Here is a 17,347-nt window from a genome sequence, read left to right as displayed (position 1 = left end):
TCCATTCTATTGGATACAGTATATTTACAGATAACAAGTACAAAGTGAATAAAATATAATGCAAAGTTCTTTCAGGGGTTGAGAAAAGCATCCACAGGGGCAGCTAGGTGGCACAGTGAGTAGAGCACCGGCCCTGGAGTCAGAAGAACCTGAGTTCAAATCTGATCTCAGACACTTGATACCCTTACCAGCTGTGTGACCTTGGGCAAGTCACTTAACCCCAATTGCCCTGCCTTCCCCCCCCCCCAAAAAAAAAGAATCAACGAGGAAAGCATTCACAGCTTGTGGTGTGCGGCATTATTGTGGGTGGGGTGGTTCCTGGACTGAGTCTTGAAGGGAGACACAAGGTGAAGAAGGAGAGCATTACAAGCAAGAGGAACAGCCTGGGCAAATGCATGGTAGTGAGAGATGGAATGTCTTGTTCAGGAAAAAAAAGGCAGCCCTCAAGGATAATAACGTGAAACGGATCTGGGAACATAGATTGGAGTCAGTCTGTAAAGGGCTCGAGTCCTGGGATGGATGTGGGAGAGAAGCCTGAAAAGACGGGCTGGATCGTCAAGGGTCTTTGTCCTGGATTGGCGGCCTACCAGCTGCTTGTGATCATTTCAGGCACTAGAAATAACCTATGCAAATGCAAAGACACAGGAGACAGGTGGTCCGAGTTCAGAAATCTCGGAGTCGTTTGGCTGGAGAGCACCGCTTGTGAAGGAAGATGTGAGACGGGGCTGGGCAGACAGACAAGTGGAGTCAGATGGCAGAGGTGCTTAACTGCCCCACCTCCCCCACCCTGTGAAACTTCAGTAAAGCACTGGGGAGAGACCGAAGGGTTTTGAGCAGGTGGGTGACAGGGGAATGATCAGGAAGATGACAGGGCTCGGGGTGGGGGCTCCTGGGCCTGGCTTCGAGAGGTTTGACCATAGTCCAGGTAAAAGGTAATCTCGGTCTGAACTGGGACGGTGGCTGTCTGATCAGAGAGGGGACACACGCCGTGGAGGGAGAATGGACAAGACCCAGCGGCTGGATGGCGATGGTCATGATAGCCAGCATCTATTAGTGCCTGAAGGCTGGCAAAGCACTTTGCAAAGCTCATCTCAGTTGTTCCTCACAACAGCTCCATTTTCTAGATGAGGAAACTGAGGCTGAGAGAGACTGAAGTGACAAGCCCAGGGTCACACAGCTATTAAGTGACTGAGGCTAGATTTGAACTCAGGCCTCCCTGGCTTCAGGCCAGCAGCCCTAGGCAGGGTCACCTAGTCACTGAGATGTGTGCTACGTGATAGGATGGGATAGGATGTTAATGGGGGGGATGTGGAGGGGGGCATGGAGATAATGAATTCTTTTTTCATGCTGATTTGGACACAGACAGTTGGAAATGCCCCGTAGGCTGCTGGTGACTTAGGAGGTGTGAGGGCTGGGCAGCGCTGAGTCCACGGGAGCTCATGTGGCAGCTAGGAGAAGAGAGGGCTCAGGACAGAGAGGGACGTCTCCAGTTCTTTCACTCTCTGAGATGAAGGGACTAAGCAGAAGGGGACTGTGACTCGCCCAGGGAAAGGAGAATTTATTAAAGTGCCTACTATGTTCCAGGCGTCGTACGAAGTGCTTTACGAATATTTCTCATTCGATCCTCACAACCACCCTGGGAAGTAGGTGCTGCTACTATCCCCATTTTACAGATGGGGAAATTGAGGCAAGTGACTGGCCCAGGGTCACAGAGCTAGTAAGTGTGTGAAGCCAGATTTGAATTCAAGTCTTCCTGACTAACCTTAATGCCTTTCTGAGCCCAGGTTTGGTACTGTGGGGGAGAGGAGCTATAGATTTGCAAGTCAGAGGTAACTGGCTCCAGGTTAAGTGACTTGCCTAGGGTCACACAGCTACTAAATACACATGCCTGAAGCCAGATTTGAACTCATAAAGACCCAAGTCCGGTGCTCTACTCACTGCCTTTACCTGGCCCATAGTAGGTCCTTAATAAAGGTGTGGAGATGGACCAAGGGTTTGGTACAAATGGTGGTCAGCCCTTGTATTTAGACAGAATCCACAGGATGCCAGTAGTTGGAGAGGAGGGCCCTCAGAGGACTAGATAGACTCCCTGGGGTTGCCCTAGGGAAGACTATGGCCACAGATTACCCGGCAGGAGAAGGTGTGGTCAGGGCTTACATCTGCATGGTCCAATGGCGGGCTCCCATCCATGAGCAACCAGAGCTGCACGGGGAGCCTCCGGAGTCCTTGGAGACGCAAGCCATGGTCTCAGGACCTCGGAAGCATGTCGTCAAATTTAGAGGGGGAGATCCCCGAACCAGAGGCTCATGGGCCAGAGGGGATGTCACAGAGTCAGAGTTTACTCTCCCATTTTACAGAAGAAGAAACCAAGACCATGGGGAGTGGAAGAAGTAGTCCAGAGTCATGTTGGCAGTGAGGGACAGAGCCAGCATCTGAACTGGAGTCTGCTCTAGCTCCCTGGTCTAAACTGCCTCTGGAGGGAGCCTCGAGAATCCCCTTTCTATGGCCGAGAGCACCAAGAGGAAGGTCCTGCTTAGATTCCCCTCTTGCTCTCACACATCACCGACGGTGCCTCAATGTGGAATCCTCTAGATACATAAATGTCACCCCAGATTCTGGGGCTTCCTTCCAGCCTGAGCACCCCTTGGCTGGAACGGATCTGTCAAGGCCACTCTCTTCAGGACGATCATTCTCCGGCACTGGCCCAAGGGTTCTTGGGCTCAGCAACAGGGGAACCTGCACACATACCCTCTAGGTCACCTTCCCTCCTCCACTACTTCCTCCAAAAGCAATAGCGGCTCTCAGAGAAAAGTCAGTCTCTGAGTGAGCAGCGGTCTCAGAGGCCATTTGCACCGGTGCTAACTGAAGGAAGAACCAACCCCCTCCATAAAGAGGTTTCTATAACTGCTCAGTAGAGGGGTCTCTAAGGCTTTGCTGGAAGACCTTCAGGGAGGGGCAGCCTGCTAGCTTCCCTGCCCTGCCCATTCCACTCAGGAAGTTTTAGCTTAGGGCAGGTCTACACTGGTCCCTCAGCAAAACCTGCTCGTTGTTCCTGGTTCTGCCTTCTGGGACAAAGAGAACAAACTGAATCCCTCCCCCACAAGAGAGCCCTTAGGATACTGCTGTTCATTTGGTTCTTTGTTCTAGGTCATCTATGCAGAATTAGAGGGACCTGGGAGGCCATCCAGTCTAACTTTATCTTGTAGAGGAGAGAACTTTGATTTGCCCAGAGTCACATAAATATGTCAGAATGTGTCTCCAGCCCCCCAAACATCCTCCTCTGTTTGCTGGGTGCAGGCCTCCACACCCCTTCCCAGTGGCTTCCTCCCAGCTCCCCTTTAAGTATGGCATTCAGCTAGTAAGCTTCACTCCCACACACAACCATCAGGTGTAAAAAGCAAACACGGTCACAAACCATAGGACCAGAAATCCAGCTCCGGAGGAAGAGCTCACTCCAGGAGAAGAAAACATCAAGAGGGCCCCCCCCCCAAGCCCCTAGGACAGCATCTCCACACAGGGCCTGATGGGATAGTCAGAGCTAGCCGCCCCAGGGGAGAAGGCAAAGGAGCTAGTAGGCGCCACCCCCTCCAAGGGTCTATGGCCTCTCCCTCTCTCCAGCTAGGAACCACCTGGGAGAGTGAGTACACCCTAAAGTCTGAAAAGCAGGGGCAGGCTGGGGCAAGATTCTGGGCACTATCTTGAGACATTTAAAAAGGAAAAAAAAGACAAGCACCACATACCCTGTCATTGGCTGTTCTCCTGGTATCTGTTCCCAGAACTGACTGCTTTGAGGGGCACTGCAGGGGTCTCGAATCAGATGGAAATGTGGTAGATGCTGCAGCGGAGGGGGTGTGGTGCAGTGGGCCCCGGGGACCCCAGCTCAGGCTCTGATGCCCAGTTTTAACTCAGTGCCCCTTGCCAAGTAAGAGAGGACACTTGAAAAGACATGTCAAGGCTGGCAACTGTGTCGTCTCTCTGCAACCAATGGAGAGGAGGATGCCTGGGTCAGACCACAGCCTGCTCTGGGTGAGGAGCAGAATTAACTCTGGATATTAGGGGCAGATCTAGGCTAGACCTGGAAGGGCCCTTAGGACCACCCAGCCCATTTTACAGAGGGAGAAACTGAGACCCAGAGAAGCAAAACAACTTGGCCAAGGTCACATTGGTACTAACCAAGATTTGCACCCACATTCAGTCTCCCATTGCCCTATACCGTTTAGAAGGGGGCAAAAAGTTCATTCACACAACAACTATTTAGTGGCATTCAGTCATTTTAGTCGTGTCTGACTCTTCATGACCCCATTTGGGGTTTTCTTGGCAAAAATACTAGAGTGGCTTGCCATTTCCTTCTCTGCCTCATTTTACAGATGAGGAAACTGAGGCAAGCAGGGTTAAGTGACTCGCCCAGGGTCACACAGCTAATAAGTGTCTGAGGACAGATTTGAACTCATGAAGTTGAGTCTTCCTGATTCCAGGCCCAGTGCTCTGTGCACCATGGCGCCCCTTAGATGCCCTAAATATTTACTAAACAGACCTTGGGCAAGTCACTTAACTCCAATTGCCCTGCCCCCCCCCCCAAAATAAAAAATATTTACTAAACAGCAAATGTTTACTAACCATCTACTGTATGCCAGGCACTCTGCTGGTATGAGGAATAAAATGACAAAGATGAAATAGTCCCTGCCCTCCAGGGACACCAGTTCTACTGGGGAAAAACAACATAGACTCAGAAAATGAAATGCAACATATATGCACAGTGAGTTCTGGGAGGGCAGAAAGCTAACTGGAGAGGAGAATCACTGCAGGCTTCCTGGAGGAGGCAGCATGGGTTCCTGCTAGGCGGAGGTGAGGACTCAGTACTGATTCTACAATATGGCAGCAGCTCCAGCTTTCTATACGACCCATCCAGGACCACCTGATCTCTAGGGATGACATTAAAATAACCCCGTAGTGTTTCTAGAGATGGCGAAGGAAAACAGAAGACTAGGTGGACCACCCGACTAACGCTAGGTCACACAGCTAGACCATGGCAGGATCCACACTCGAGGCCTCTGACTCCAGGTCTAGGGCTCTTTTCTAGTGTCCCTGGCTCAAGCTTTGTCCTCTTCCCCCAACCCAGAATGCTTTCTTCCTCCCTTTCTTGGAAGCTTACCTATGCTTCAGGGCCCACCTTCACCAGCTGCAGGAAGCCTTCTCTGACCACCTCTCCCTCCTCTGGGAACTTTCGAGTCCTGATCATTTACTACCCACTGGTTCTCATTTCATCATTGTCTTCATTAACACATACCTCACATTTACATGGCACTCATCCGTCGGGTTGGCAAAAGAAGAAAAATTACAAATGTTGGAGACACTTCAAGAAAACAGGCACACTAATGCATGGTCGCTGAGTTGGTCTAGCCATTCTGGAAAGCAATTTGGCCCTGTGCCCCCAGGGGTTACAGAACCAGAGATACCTCTGACCCAGGGATGTTACCACTCCTAGGTCTGTCCCTCAAAGAGATTAAAGAAAGATGAAAAGGACCCAGATGTACAAAAGAATTTTGGTGGTTCATCCTTCATTTTTGAAGAGGACCAATGACATCATGGAGTGCCATCTTGAATTGGATGAACTGGAAAGTCGTCAGCCTCACTCTCTCTTCCAGAGTCAGGATAATTGGCAATGGATGACCTCGATGTCCTCAACGTCTAACCAAGCTCTAAGGGCTCCGCAGCACCTGCTTCAGCTGCCATCATGGATGTTGAACAAGTTGTTCTCATTCCTCCAGGGGAAGTCTTCCCACACTTGGAGTGGACATCCCCCTCACCCACTGATGGGTTTGAGGCCTCTCGGTTACCCTCAGCCTGGTTTAGCCCATCCCTCAGTTTACTGGCTATGGACACTGCCCGTGCTACAGCTTCTTGAGCCATAGTTGAGAGTTTCGGGACAGGTGGACACCGAAGGCAGATGAGCAGCCCTGAAAAGGGCTCAGCATCCCCAACGCCAGAGGTGCTAGTCCTGCCTGAACAACTCATACACCCCTTCTGTGGTGGCAAAGAACTAGAAATTGGGAGGGTACCCATCAATCGGGGCGTGGACAAACAAAATGTGTTATATGAATGTAATGGAATACTGTTGGGTTATAAGAAAGCATGAAAGGGACAGTTTGAGAGGAACCTGAGAAGGCTTGTATGAACTGATGCAGAAGGAAGTGAGCAGGACCACAAGAACAATTTATACAATAACAAAAACACCGAAAAGACAATTTTGAAAGACTTAGGAACTCTGATCAACGCAGCAACTAACCACGATTCTAGAGGACTAATGCTGAAACATGCTGCCCACCTCCCGATGGACTCAGGAGGCAGAATTGGAGCGTTTTTTGGACGTGGCCAATGGGGGAGTTCGTTTTGCTGTTACAAAAGTTTTGTTTTGTTTTTTTTTCTCCCCAACAATAGAGAAAGTAGATTTTTGTTCATTGAAAAAAATTAAATTTTTAAAAATGACACAGTGCTTTACAATGTATAAAAAGCCATTTCCTCACAGCAACCCTGCTGAGTTTTAACCCCAATTTTACAGAGAAACTGAGGCTTCCAGAACCAAAATGTCTTGCTCAAGGTCATGTAGTCAGTGGCAAGTCACACCTTCTGATGCCCAACATTCTTCCCACTGTGCCTTGTTGTTTCATCCTGCATGCCCCTCAGGAATGTTTCCATGATGAACAATGAGGACTTCCTGCATGTTATAAGTTCCTTGAGGGAAGATACATGCTTTTGGCTATATTCTACCTCAGGCTCCCCATGCCAAAGCCTGCTATACTACACCTAAAATAGGTGTGCAATTAGTAAGCGTCCACAGACTTCCTTGCAAATTCACTCTCAGCTGTGTCCTGGGGATGACCAAAAAGGGTGATCTCCTTCCCTTCGCCAGCTCCCACAGGGATGGCGTGAGCAAATACACCGAGAGAGAGAATGTCAGATTCAGGGAATAGCTGAGAGCCCAGTCTGTCTGAAAAGCAGCATCAGTGAATGTGACATGAGACCGAGGAAGGAACTTGGTTTCAAACCTCCCTACAAACAATTCCAGTTGGTCTTAAGGCCCAGGGGGAGGAATCTGTGTTTTATTCTAGTGACAGGAGGGAGCAGGATCAGTGCCTGAGGACGTTAAAACATCCTGCCGCTGTCATTGGGGACATCACTACATGGCATCATGTGAACTTGGGCCAGGTGCTTCATGGCCCCCCCCCCACTTTCCCCTTCTGTAAAACCAGGGGTCAATGGCTCAAATGAGATATCAGTAAAACACTTAGCACAGTGCCTGGCACATAGTAGCCACTTAATAAAGGCTTGTTCTCCTCTCTTCCCTCTCTAAGGGGTCTCTTCCAGTTTGTTTTAAAGTTATTCCTGGATATAACCTGACTTCTCTGGACAGAAAGTTTTGCCACCCCTACAAAACACACACACACACCCTCACGAGGCTGCCCAATCCCTCATATTCCAGATCATTTCTGGTTATTTGCCAGACCAATGTCCCAGGCCCTCAGGGCCCTGCTCTCTGCTTCCTCACAGGCACTCTACAGAGTGAGTACCCAGTATGAGGCCTTCTGGGTAACTGATGTGGATTTTTTTTTCTTTCTTTTTTTTTTTGAGGGGGGAAGGCAGGGCAATTGGGGTTAAGTGACTTGCCCAAGGTCACACAGCTAGTACATGTGTCAAGTGTCTGAGGTCAGATTTGAACTCAGGTCCTCCTGGCTCCAGGGCTGGTGCTCTACTCACTGCGCCATCTAGCTGCCCCCTCCGATGTGGATTTTAATGGGTGCCTTCTAACGACAAGACCATAAGCCGGTGAAGAGGCTTTAATGGTGGACATTTCAGGAGCCCTGGCAGGCTCCCTCACTCAATAAACTTACCCTAAATACCTATTATATACAATGTACTGTGTTCAGTGTTGTGGGAGATTAAAGAATAAAGCCTCAGACACTTCGTAGCTGTGTGACCCTGGGCAAGTCACTTTACAATGTTTGCCTCAGTTTCCTCATCTGTAAAATGAGCTGGAGAAGGAAATGGCAAACCACTCCCAAGAAGACTCCAAATGGGGCCAGGGAGAGATGGGCACAACAGAAATAACTGAACAACAAAGAATAAAACACGGTGCCTGCCATAATCGTGCTGAGAGTGTATTAGGGAAGACGTAGATGTACATACACATACACCCACAACTGGCACAGGACTGTTACGTGTCCTGAGAAGCATGCTGATGCTTAAGGGTCAGCTTGGGGTCTTCAAAGAATGCTGGAGAGACCCCGGTTAAAATCTGGGCTCTACCGGGATGAAGCTTTGTACAGCTTGGTCCTGGGTTTGGAGCTGGGAGCCCTGGGTTCAGATCCTGGCTTTGCCGCATACTAGCTATATGACCTCGAGGAACTTATTTACCCCATCTCAGCCTCAGTTTCCTCATTTGTAGAATGAAGGGGTTGGACTCCATGGTTTCCAAGAGTCCTTCAAACCAGGATCCTTTCATATTCTACTTTAAGGCTATAGAACCTCAGAACCCAGGCTGGGACATCTACTCACAGCAGCTCTGTTTGGTTTCACTGACCTTGTAAAGAGCTTACCAGCCCAGCCTCCTTGTGGTCAAAGTAGTCCTAGCCTCCAGATAATGTGGCACAAAGAATAGGGGATATAACAGGGGTCAAATTTGACTGATTCTGTAGCTGTGGGCACTTCCCCTTCTCTGAGCCTCAGTGTCTACATGTGTAGAAATGGGCATGAACATACATGTACTCTCCTTCCCAGGGCTTTTTAAACCGCAAAGAGATTGAGACCAAACCTCTGATTTCAGCTGCATGTTGGCACCTCTCTGAAATGTGCAGTCTTGGGGAGCTGCCTGGGGTGAGGAGAGGCGAGGGGACTTGCCCAGGGTCATGCAGCCAGGCAGGCCCCAGCAGGTCTTCCTAGTTCTGAGGCGGGCTCACTGTCCACTGTGGGAGGCTGCCTTTCTCTTTTAAACCATAAAGCTCTATAAAAGCATGAGTCATCCTAGCCCACAGTGAGGTGAACCACTTGTAACTGCATCTTCCCCTGGTTTCCCCAGCCTGCTCCGCCTCAGTCAAAAGCTCCCTTCAGAAAGTACTTCATCAGCACTGGGGTTGTGTAGGATCCCAGATCGAGAGCTGGAAGGGCCCCCAGAGGCCACCAAGTCCAACTCCCTTACTTTACAGATGGGGAAACTGAGGCCAAGGGGAATTCCATATCCACAGCTGGAAGGGACTCTAGAAGTCATCTTGGCCTAGGAAGGTTAATCAGCTTGCCCAGGTCCACATAGCTACTAAATATCGGGGCCAGGAGTCACACCAAGGTCTGTTCATTTCCATGTCCAACACTCTATCCATGAAGCCACCAGAAATTAGGCCATCCGAGGGCAGAAGAAACTCAGGGGTAGGGGTGGGGGTGGGGGAGGAGGCAGTATTTAGTCTGAAAAAGGACAGACTCAGTGGGGCCCACAACAGCCAGCCACCTTCTGTTCTAACTTTGGCCTGGGGATTCTCCCAGCTCTGAAATCCTGTAATTGGATAGATAGAAGGGCCAATGACTGCCGAAGAGAGCAGAGAAAACTCTGGTGACTTATGTTGGGTTAAAATGAATACAAACATACAGAATTAGGAGTGGGAAAGTCCCTTGGAGGTTATCTAGCCCAAATCTGACCAAATCCCCTCAGCAACAACCCCCAAATTGTCATGGAGCCTCTCTGCTTGCTTCACACCAGTGACAGGAAGCTCAATCACTAGAGGGGGACAGCTCTGTTCGCTAGAAAATTCCTTGGATTAAGCCCCCAGATCTTCCTTCCTGTAATTTTCACCTGTAATTGTCCCCTGGGGTCCAGTGGAACAAGTCTAATTTCTCTTCACTCTGAGAATCCTTCAGAAATTTGGAGAGGGAAAGCAAACCTCCCCACGGATCCCTCTCTTTTCAGGCTAGCCATCTCTAGGGCCTCCAGCCATTCTTCAGAGAGTGAAGTTTCAAGCCCCCTCATTATCTTCATCATCCTTTTTCCAGCTCCCCCGTGTACTGCTTTAAATGTGGCTCCTAGAATTGGTTACAGCCCTCAGATAACATCTGACCAGTGGGACAATCACTTCCTTATTTTCCCCACCATAAGGGATGTTAGGTAAATTCATTTAACCTGAGGCTGGAGTCAGGAAGGCCTGGGTTCAAATCTGGCCTCAGACTAGTTGTATGACCACGGGCAAGTCACCTAACTACTTTATGCCTCTGTCTCCTCATCTGTAAAACACGGGGATTAGACTCAATGACTTGCAGCTCCAAAACTATGGTGCTCCTCTGTGAGAATACTTACACTGCTTCATAGGGTGGCTATGAGGATGAATGTGCATACATCATTTCGTGAACTTAAAGTCATGAAAAGGTGGTATGGAAAGGGAAAAGGAAAAGCCTAGTTTAATTTATTATATTAAAGCCCAGGATCCCATTTGGTTTCTGGCTAACCATGTAACACTGCTAAACTTGCAGTCATCAAAACCCAAGTCTTTTTCACATCAACTGCTTTCTAGACACACCTTCCCCTATCCCATACTTGGGTAGTTGATTTTTTGAACCCAAGTGCAGGACTTTACATTGATTCATAAAAAACATAATCTTATTGGTTTCATGAAACCAGTGGTAGAGGGAGAGAAGATGGGTTCATCCAGATGAGTCTTCTCATTAAACTCCTAACCTGTCTTGTCTATTCTCATCTTAAATTCCCTGACTCTGTGCAAGCTTGTGATGATGCTTATAAAGGGGAAAGGGGGTGACTTTCCACATTCTGTCACCTACCCTACCCATTCTTACATCAGGGTCTGGCTCAAAGCTCACCTCTTCTGCCTTACTGCTGGGGAAAAGGCAATGGTGTTCTCTCCCAATGGGAGTGGGTGGGTAGGGAGAAGGTGAAGAAGGATTTGGTAGTAAGGCCTAACTCCTTCTACCCCACTGCTCATTCTATCAGTGCACTTCCCTCCCCTTCCCTTTCACCACTGCTGCTAAAGATACTCTCCATCTAGCAGCACTGGAGGAATGCTGACCAACTCCCCATTCAGCCCTTCTATAATCTGAACAATGAAGACAAGCAGCTCCCTTCCTCCGGGTGAAAAGGAACAAGGAAGAGCTCAGCTGAATTGGCCCAGAAGGCTGGGCAAACCCAGGGGTAAGAATGGCAGCGTGGAAGGTACAGAGGACTCCCAGTGGGGAGATGTGGTGCAAGAGTAAGCCCTGAACCCATGTTCAACTGGATTGAGTAGATTTGGTGATGGAAAGGACCCTAGAGATCATGCCAATCTAGCCCTCTCATTTTACAGATGAGGGCACTGAAGCCAAGAAAAGGGAAACCACTTGCCCAGAGCCACTCCTCTCATCAGTGGTAAGTCCAGGATTGGCACTCGGATCCTGAGCTCTCATCTACTGCTCTTTGCCCTCATGCCACAGCTTGTATCCCAGTCCCCTGCATACAGTAGGTACTCAAACATTGTTTGATGACTAGAGATGAGTTGATGCTTTTGTCTATTTCTGTCGCAGCTGTTTTTCTAACCAGAATCACAGATGAGTTCTGTGCTCTCCTTTTCCCCCTAAGAATCGGCATCCCTGCCCTGGCATTGGCATCAAATTGAATGGAGATCCCCGCTGATGACCCCAGAGATAACCTGGGGCCATCTTCTCACAGCACCGTGGACCTGGCTCAGGGCATGGTAACTACTCAATCCATGATGATCTTCCTAGTTCAAGACTGGCCCATGACAATATCATCCTCGGTCCTTGACTAGGGGAGCTTCCCCAAGCCCTCCACCCCCATCAGAGTTCAATGGAAAAATCGAATCAGTCAATCAACAGGTATTTCTAGAGAGCTGTTCTCAGACATGGAGAGGCCTGCTTCCCAGTACAGCTTCTAACACACTGGCTGGCTCTCTTTAAGCAACTCCCAGAGACTGTAAGTTGCATTGGAGCTTCTCCATCTGAGTTCTGTATCCAATGAAATCCTATCATCTCCGGGTGCTAGGCACAAAGACAAAAGCCATCCTTATTCTGGAGAATCTTACATCATGTGGAGGGAGATAGCATGTACATATATAAGGTAGGTATAAGCCATATACAAGGTAATGGAGGAAGGAATAGGGAAAGGCTTTATGTAGAGATCAGTCTGGAGGGAAGCTCGGCATTCTCAGAGGCAAAGGGGGAGAAAGGAGTGTGTTCCAGGCATGGAGACCAGCCTGGGAAGAGGCACAGAGCTGGTCTGAGGTAGACTTCAGTGCACATGGAGGAGAGGAATTTGTAAGAAGACTGGAAGGCGAGGTTGGGGTCAGGGCATGAAAGACTTTCAATGTGAAGTTTATATTTGATTATAGAGGTAATAGGGAAGCACAGTTTATAGAGTAAGGGAGTGATGTGGTCAGACTTTGGCAGAGGAGTGAAAGATGAAAAGGAACACCAGGGTTCCAATCCCACGTTTCCTAATCTGGAAAATAAGCAGGTCGATGATCTCTAAAGTTCTCGCCAGCTCTGAGTCTGTGTCTTTATATAGGTGTGTGTGTGTGTTGGGGGGAGGGATAAATACAACCCTATACAAGGAAGGCTTAGAGAAACTGTCTAGACAGTGAAGGGTTAACATTTCCATCCAGGATCTCCAGGTGAGCTCCCCCACCCTTGGCAGAATCCAGCGGACAAAGTCCATTCTGGTCAGGTGGCTGGAGAAACAAAGCCCCAAGAAAGGAAGGAAACAAAGCCATTCCCACAGAAAGCTCCACCTCCCAGAACCCAAGCAAACTTTTTCCAAAGGGCCTCTCCCCTCAACAACCCAGGTATATCTGATTCTCAGCAAAGCAGGTCTGAGTACAAAGGTCACTGGGACTGGGCAAGGAAGTAGATCCCCCTTTTGCGGGTGGGGGCATAAAGTTGGAATCTGCAAGGGGAGTTTTGCAAAAGAAGCCGCTTCCCCCACTCCAGTAGCCCATTAAACCTAAGGGTGTCCTCCCTGGGGAACCTCTGCTGGTCAGATTACATGCTCCCCTGCCCCTTCCCCCACAACTGGCTTCCCAGCTCATCCTCTGCTTGGCCCCAAGGTACAGTAGCTTGGGGGTGGGGCCTTAAATGCTAAACACACCAGGAGAGGTGTGGCTAGTCAACCAAACTGGCAAGACCAGAGAAGTGGGGGGGAGGGAGAAAAGCAAAATAGCTTTCAGTTTGGTAGTTTTTAGGGCAGGTTTACTGAGCACCTGACTCGTCATGGTCCTATGATGTAGGGAGTGCAAATGTGTTTTCCACCTCTATACGGATGAAGAAACTGAGGCTCAGTGAGGCAAAGGGACCTCTGATGGCCACCTGGTCCTGCAGGTGCCCAAGCCTGGAGAGCAGAGAGGGCAGGGTCAGAGATAGAGCTAGGAGACAACCACATCCCACTCCAGAGCCACATCAGAAGCCAACACTGGGGGGCTGGGGAGTGAAAGGAAGGAGGGAAGAGAGAAAGGAGTGGCAGCTGCAGTCAGAATGCAATCAAGGAGCCCAGCCAGGAGATTCAGAGGACCTGGGTTCAAATCCTCCTACTGATGCATATTACTGTGAGGGCCTGGACACTTATTTCACCTCTGTGGCCCTGTTTCCTCATCTGTAAAACAGGTTTGGAGCAGATACCCCAAAGTCTCTGCCAGCACACAGTTTGTGAGATTCACGCCGGTGACCACCTCTCAATCATTCTAACACCCAGATGGCCTTAGGAGGAAGTAATGAAATTGAAAGCTCCACTGTGCCGAGGTGTGGGCGGCAAGGGGGCAGGATGGGGAGGCCCAGGAGCCGCATTAGAACCTGCCACCTGAGCAGGCACGGGCAAATCCCATCTCTCTTTGGGCCTAATCCGCTGGACCAGAGGAACTCCGAGGTCCCTTCCTGCACGAAATCCCGTGATTCCAGGGCCCATTAGGGGCCTAGCATCTTGGGCCTCTCACCTAGCTGATTCCTGCCCCGTGCGGGGAAGGGTTCCATCGGTCTGCGCTCTGGGTGGGCGTGGGGGCGCACGCTAGGGCGCAGGGAGGAGGGAGCCCCTACCTTCTGGGCCTGTTGGATCATCGTCCTGATGACCTCCTTGAGGTGAGGCGCCTTCTCCTCCTTGGGAGGGTGGGTGAACAGGGTGACGCGACTGACGCCCCGGTAGTAGCCGTTGTCCGTCCAGCCCAGATCGAGCGGGGGCACCTCGGTGTCCGAACGGTCAGGCCAGTAGGCCAGCGAGGCTGAAGGCTCGGCGGGGACCGGAGCCTGGACCTTGGTCTTGGTCTTGCCCTTGCCCTTGGTAGGGCCCGGCGCCTCCACCTCGTAGGGGCGCCAGTCGGCCCGGAGCGCCTGGCGCTCGGGTCCGGACAGAAAGCCGCGCAGCCCCTCCTTGGTCAGCACGTCCTGGTAGGCCGGCTCCCCGGAGGCCAGCAGCGCCTCCAGGGCGGCCCGCCGCCGCTCGCAGTAGTAGAAGGCAGCCTGCGCCTCGGTCACCTTCTCGTTCACGTTCGCCTCGTCCAGGCAGCCCAGCTGAGACTCGGCCATGACGGCCGGCGGCTGGGGCGCTGGAGCTGCAACTCCTCTGGGCTCCCAGGCTTCAGCCCCCTGCGCACCTGGGCGCCCACGGCGGGGCGGGGCTGGGCCCAAGACTCACCTGGCGGGAGCTCCGCCCCCCGGCCGGGCGCGGGCCAATCCGCGCGGGGCAGCTTCGGGCGGGCTGCAACCAGCTCAACTGCCTCTTGTGTGCGCAGCAGCCCGGTGCGCCCTGGAGCGCGGGGCGCGGAACGCGGAGCGCTGCCCTGGCAAGGGCGGGGAGAGGAGATGTGCGGGAAAGGGAGGTGGCCTGCTCCGCTCCAGCTAGCTCCCCTCCTCGGGGAATCAGCGGGCTTTCATGGGAAAGAGGCGAAAATGTGCTCAGAGGGGAGGCTAGACCCATTGTACGGAACGTTGGACTGGGGATTCTGAGCTGCCCTCCGAGATCCTTCCTTCCAACTCTGACCTTTTGTGATTCTGATTTTGGGCAAGCCACATCCAGGAGCCTCAGTTTCCCCGTTTGTGCAAGGGGGGAAGGGAAAGGAGGAGGACTAATTCATTGCTATGGTCTGCTTTTTTTCTGTCACATTATTAAATAGATTCCATCCATTTAGAGCCCTGCGCTAGAGGAGATACACAAAGTTGAAATGAAACGCTACCCCTCCTCTCATGGAACTTAGAGTGGCCTAATAAGAGACTCCAGTACGAAACATACACACTCTGCTTGGAATGAACCATTGGCCGATGTGTAGGCCAGGGGAGAAGAGAAGAGAGGAGAGGGGCCCACTGGGGTCTTCACCAGGAAGGCTGTCGCAGTGGTCTTAGTAGTGGCTTTCTTTCACTTCAGCCCACTTTGGGCCTCTCCAGGACCAGACTGGCAGGGGGCACATAAAAGGTAGGCACCAACTTCATCTTTGTTCCTCTGCTTCCTTCACACAGTCCCTGTTGAAACCAACCAAAAAGCATTTATTAAGCACCTACTATGAGCCAGACAGGGAGCAGCTAGGTCTAGCCGTGTGTTGGAAAGTCTCATCTTCCTGAGTTCAAATCTGTCTTCAGACATTTCCTAGCTGTGTGACCCTGGGCAAGTCACTTAACTCAGTTTGCCTCAGTTTCTTCATCTGTAAACCAAGCTGGAGAAGGAAATGGCAAACCCCTCCAGGATCTTTGCCAAGAAAACCCTAAATGGGCTGATAAAGAGTCAGACACAACTGAACATCAAGAACAAAAATGGACCAGACATTGATACTGTTCTCTCAAATGCCCTCACTTCCTGGCTTCTTCAGTCTAATCGAGCCAATTTTCCTTTTACCTCTGCCACACCCAGGGATGATAGTACCCTTGACTTTGCCATCACTCAAAGTGGCTGCTTCCTTATTTAAGAACTCTGCATTTTCTTTATCCAACAATTTCATCTTCTAACTCTGCTCCTGCCTCACCCTTGTTCTCACTGTGACCTGCAATGCCAACATCAGTCAGTGTTTCGGGTTAGGATCGGAGGCGCATTTAGGGTTGGGGTTAGGGTTGTAGGCATTGCAGGTCACAGTGAGAACAAGGGCTGAGCTTGAGGACCTAGAGGGCCTCCAGGTCACATGTGGCATGATATTGCTTCATTGTTTGTGGTGCCATTTAGCAGGATGTAGTGTCCTTCCTTATCTCTTTTAATTAGATCTATCTTTGCTTTTGCTTTGTCTGAGATTAGGATTGCTACCCCTGATTTTTTTTACTTTAGCTGAAGCACAATATATTCTACTCCAGCCTTTTACCTTTACCCTGTGTGTATCACCCTGTTTCAAATGTGTTTCTTGTAAACAGCATATTGTAGGATTATGGTTTTTAATCCATTCTGCTATCCACCTCCGTTTTATGGAAGAGTTCATCCCATTCACATTCACAATTATAATTACTATCTGTCTGTTTCTCCATCCTATTTCCCCCTGTTTATGCTTTTATTTCTCCCTTTCCCCTTCCACTCCTTAACAGTTTTGCTTTTGACCACTGCCTTCCTCAGTTTACCCTCCCTCTTGATTCCCCTCCCTTATCTTAATGTTTTCCCCTTGCTACTTCTTCTGAGGTCATCTTTCATTTACTCTCCTTGTACCTCGTAGCTTCTGATTTCTATGTATTGTTTCCCCCATTAGAATGGAGGTTTCTGGAGGGGAGGGACTGCTTTTACCTTTCTTTGTATCCCAAACTAGCTCTGTGTCCAACACAATGCAAGTGCTTAATAAATGCTTGTTGATTGATCAACTGACAGGGTATCGAAGGACAAAAAAGAAACAGTTCCTGCGCTCCAGAAGCTTTCACTCTATTGGAGGAGACAACACAGACATATATAAGTATATACAAAAAGAGACAAATTCAATTCACAGGCAAGTCAAGACATCACCAGTGATGTCACTGGTCCTCTTTGAAAAGGAAGGCCCACTGACAACAAAAGGCATGGTACAAGGACTCAGGAATTTGAGGACCTGGGTTCAAATCCTACCTCTTCCACTTTCTGCCTGTGGGACCTTGGGCACTTCAAGCTCTGTTTCCACCCCTGGAAGATGAGGGAGTTGGCTCAATGGTCTCAATGACTTGGTTCAGGCAGCCCTGGGCCATCTGGTGTCCCCTGGAGGAGGGCCCCAGGACAAGGTTGGTCCCACTTTCCCTCTTCCTAGTACAGGGAAGAGACCCCTAAAGCATAAGGTAGTTGAGAGAGTGCTGGACTTGAAAGCAGAAAGACTTGGGTTTGAATTTGCCTCATATACTTGCAATCTGTCACACCCTGAAAGTCACTTAACCTCTCTGGGTCCCTGCATCT

At 50.2% G+C, this 17,347-nt stretch overlaps 1 protein-coding gene across 1 annotated transcript in view; it reads right to left on the bottom strand.

Annotated features, from left to right (window-relative positions):
- Window positions 1-14,553, bottom strand: part of FAM83F (family with sequence similarity 83 member F) — a 34,697-nt gene extending 20,144 nt beyond the window's left edge. The window contains exon 1 of the mRNA XM_036758683.1: window positions 14,068-14,553. Coding sequence (XP_036614578.1) covers window positions 14,068-14,553 — 486 coding nt within the window. The remainder of the gene's footprint in view (window positions 1-14,067) is intronic.
- Between the last annotated feature and the right edge of the window lie 2,794 nt (window positions 14,554-17,347).

This window comes from Trichosurus vulpecula, chromosome 5, assembly GCF_011100635.1.
Source record: "Trichosurus vulpecula isolate mTriVul1 chromosome 5, mTriVul1.pri, whole genome shotgun sequence".
Lineage (NCBI taxonomy): Eukaryota > Metazoa > Chordata > Mammalia > Diprotodontia > Phalangeridae > Trichosurus > Trichosurus vulpecula.
Note: the sequence above shows the minus strand (reverse complement) of the source record. Positions and strands in the feature narration are given on the sequence as shown.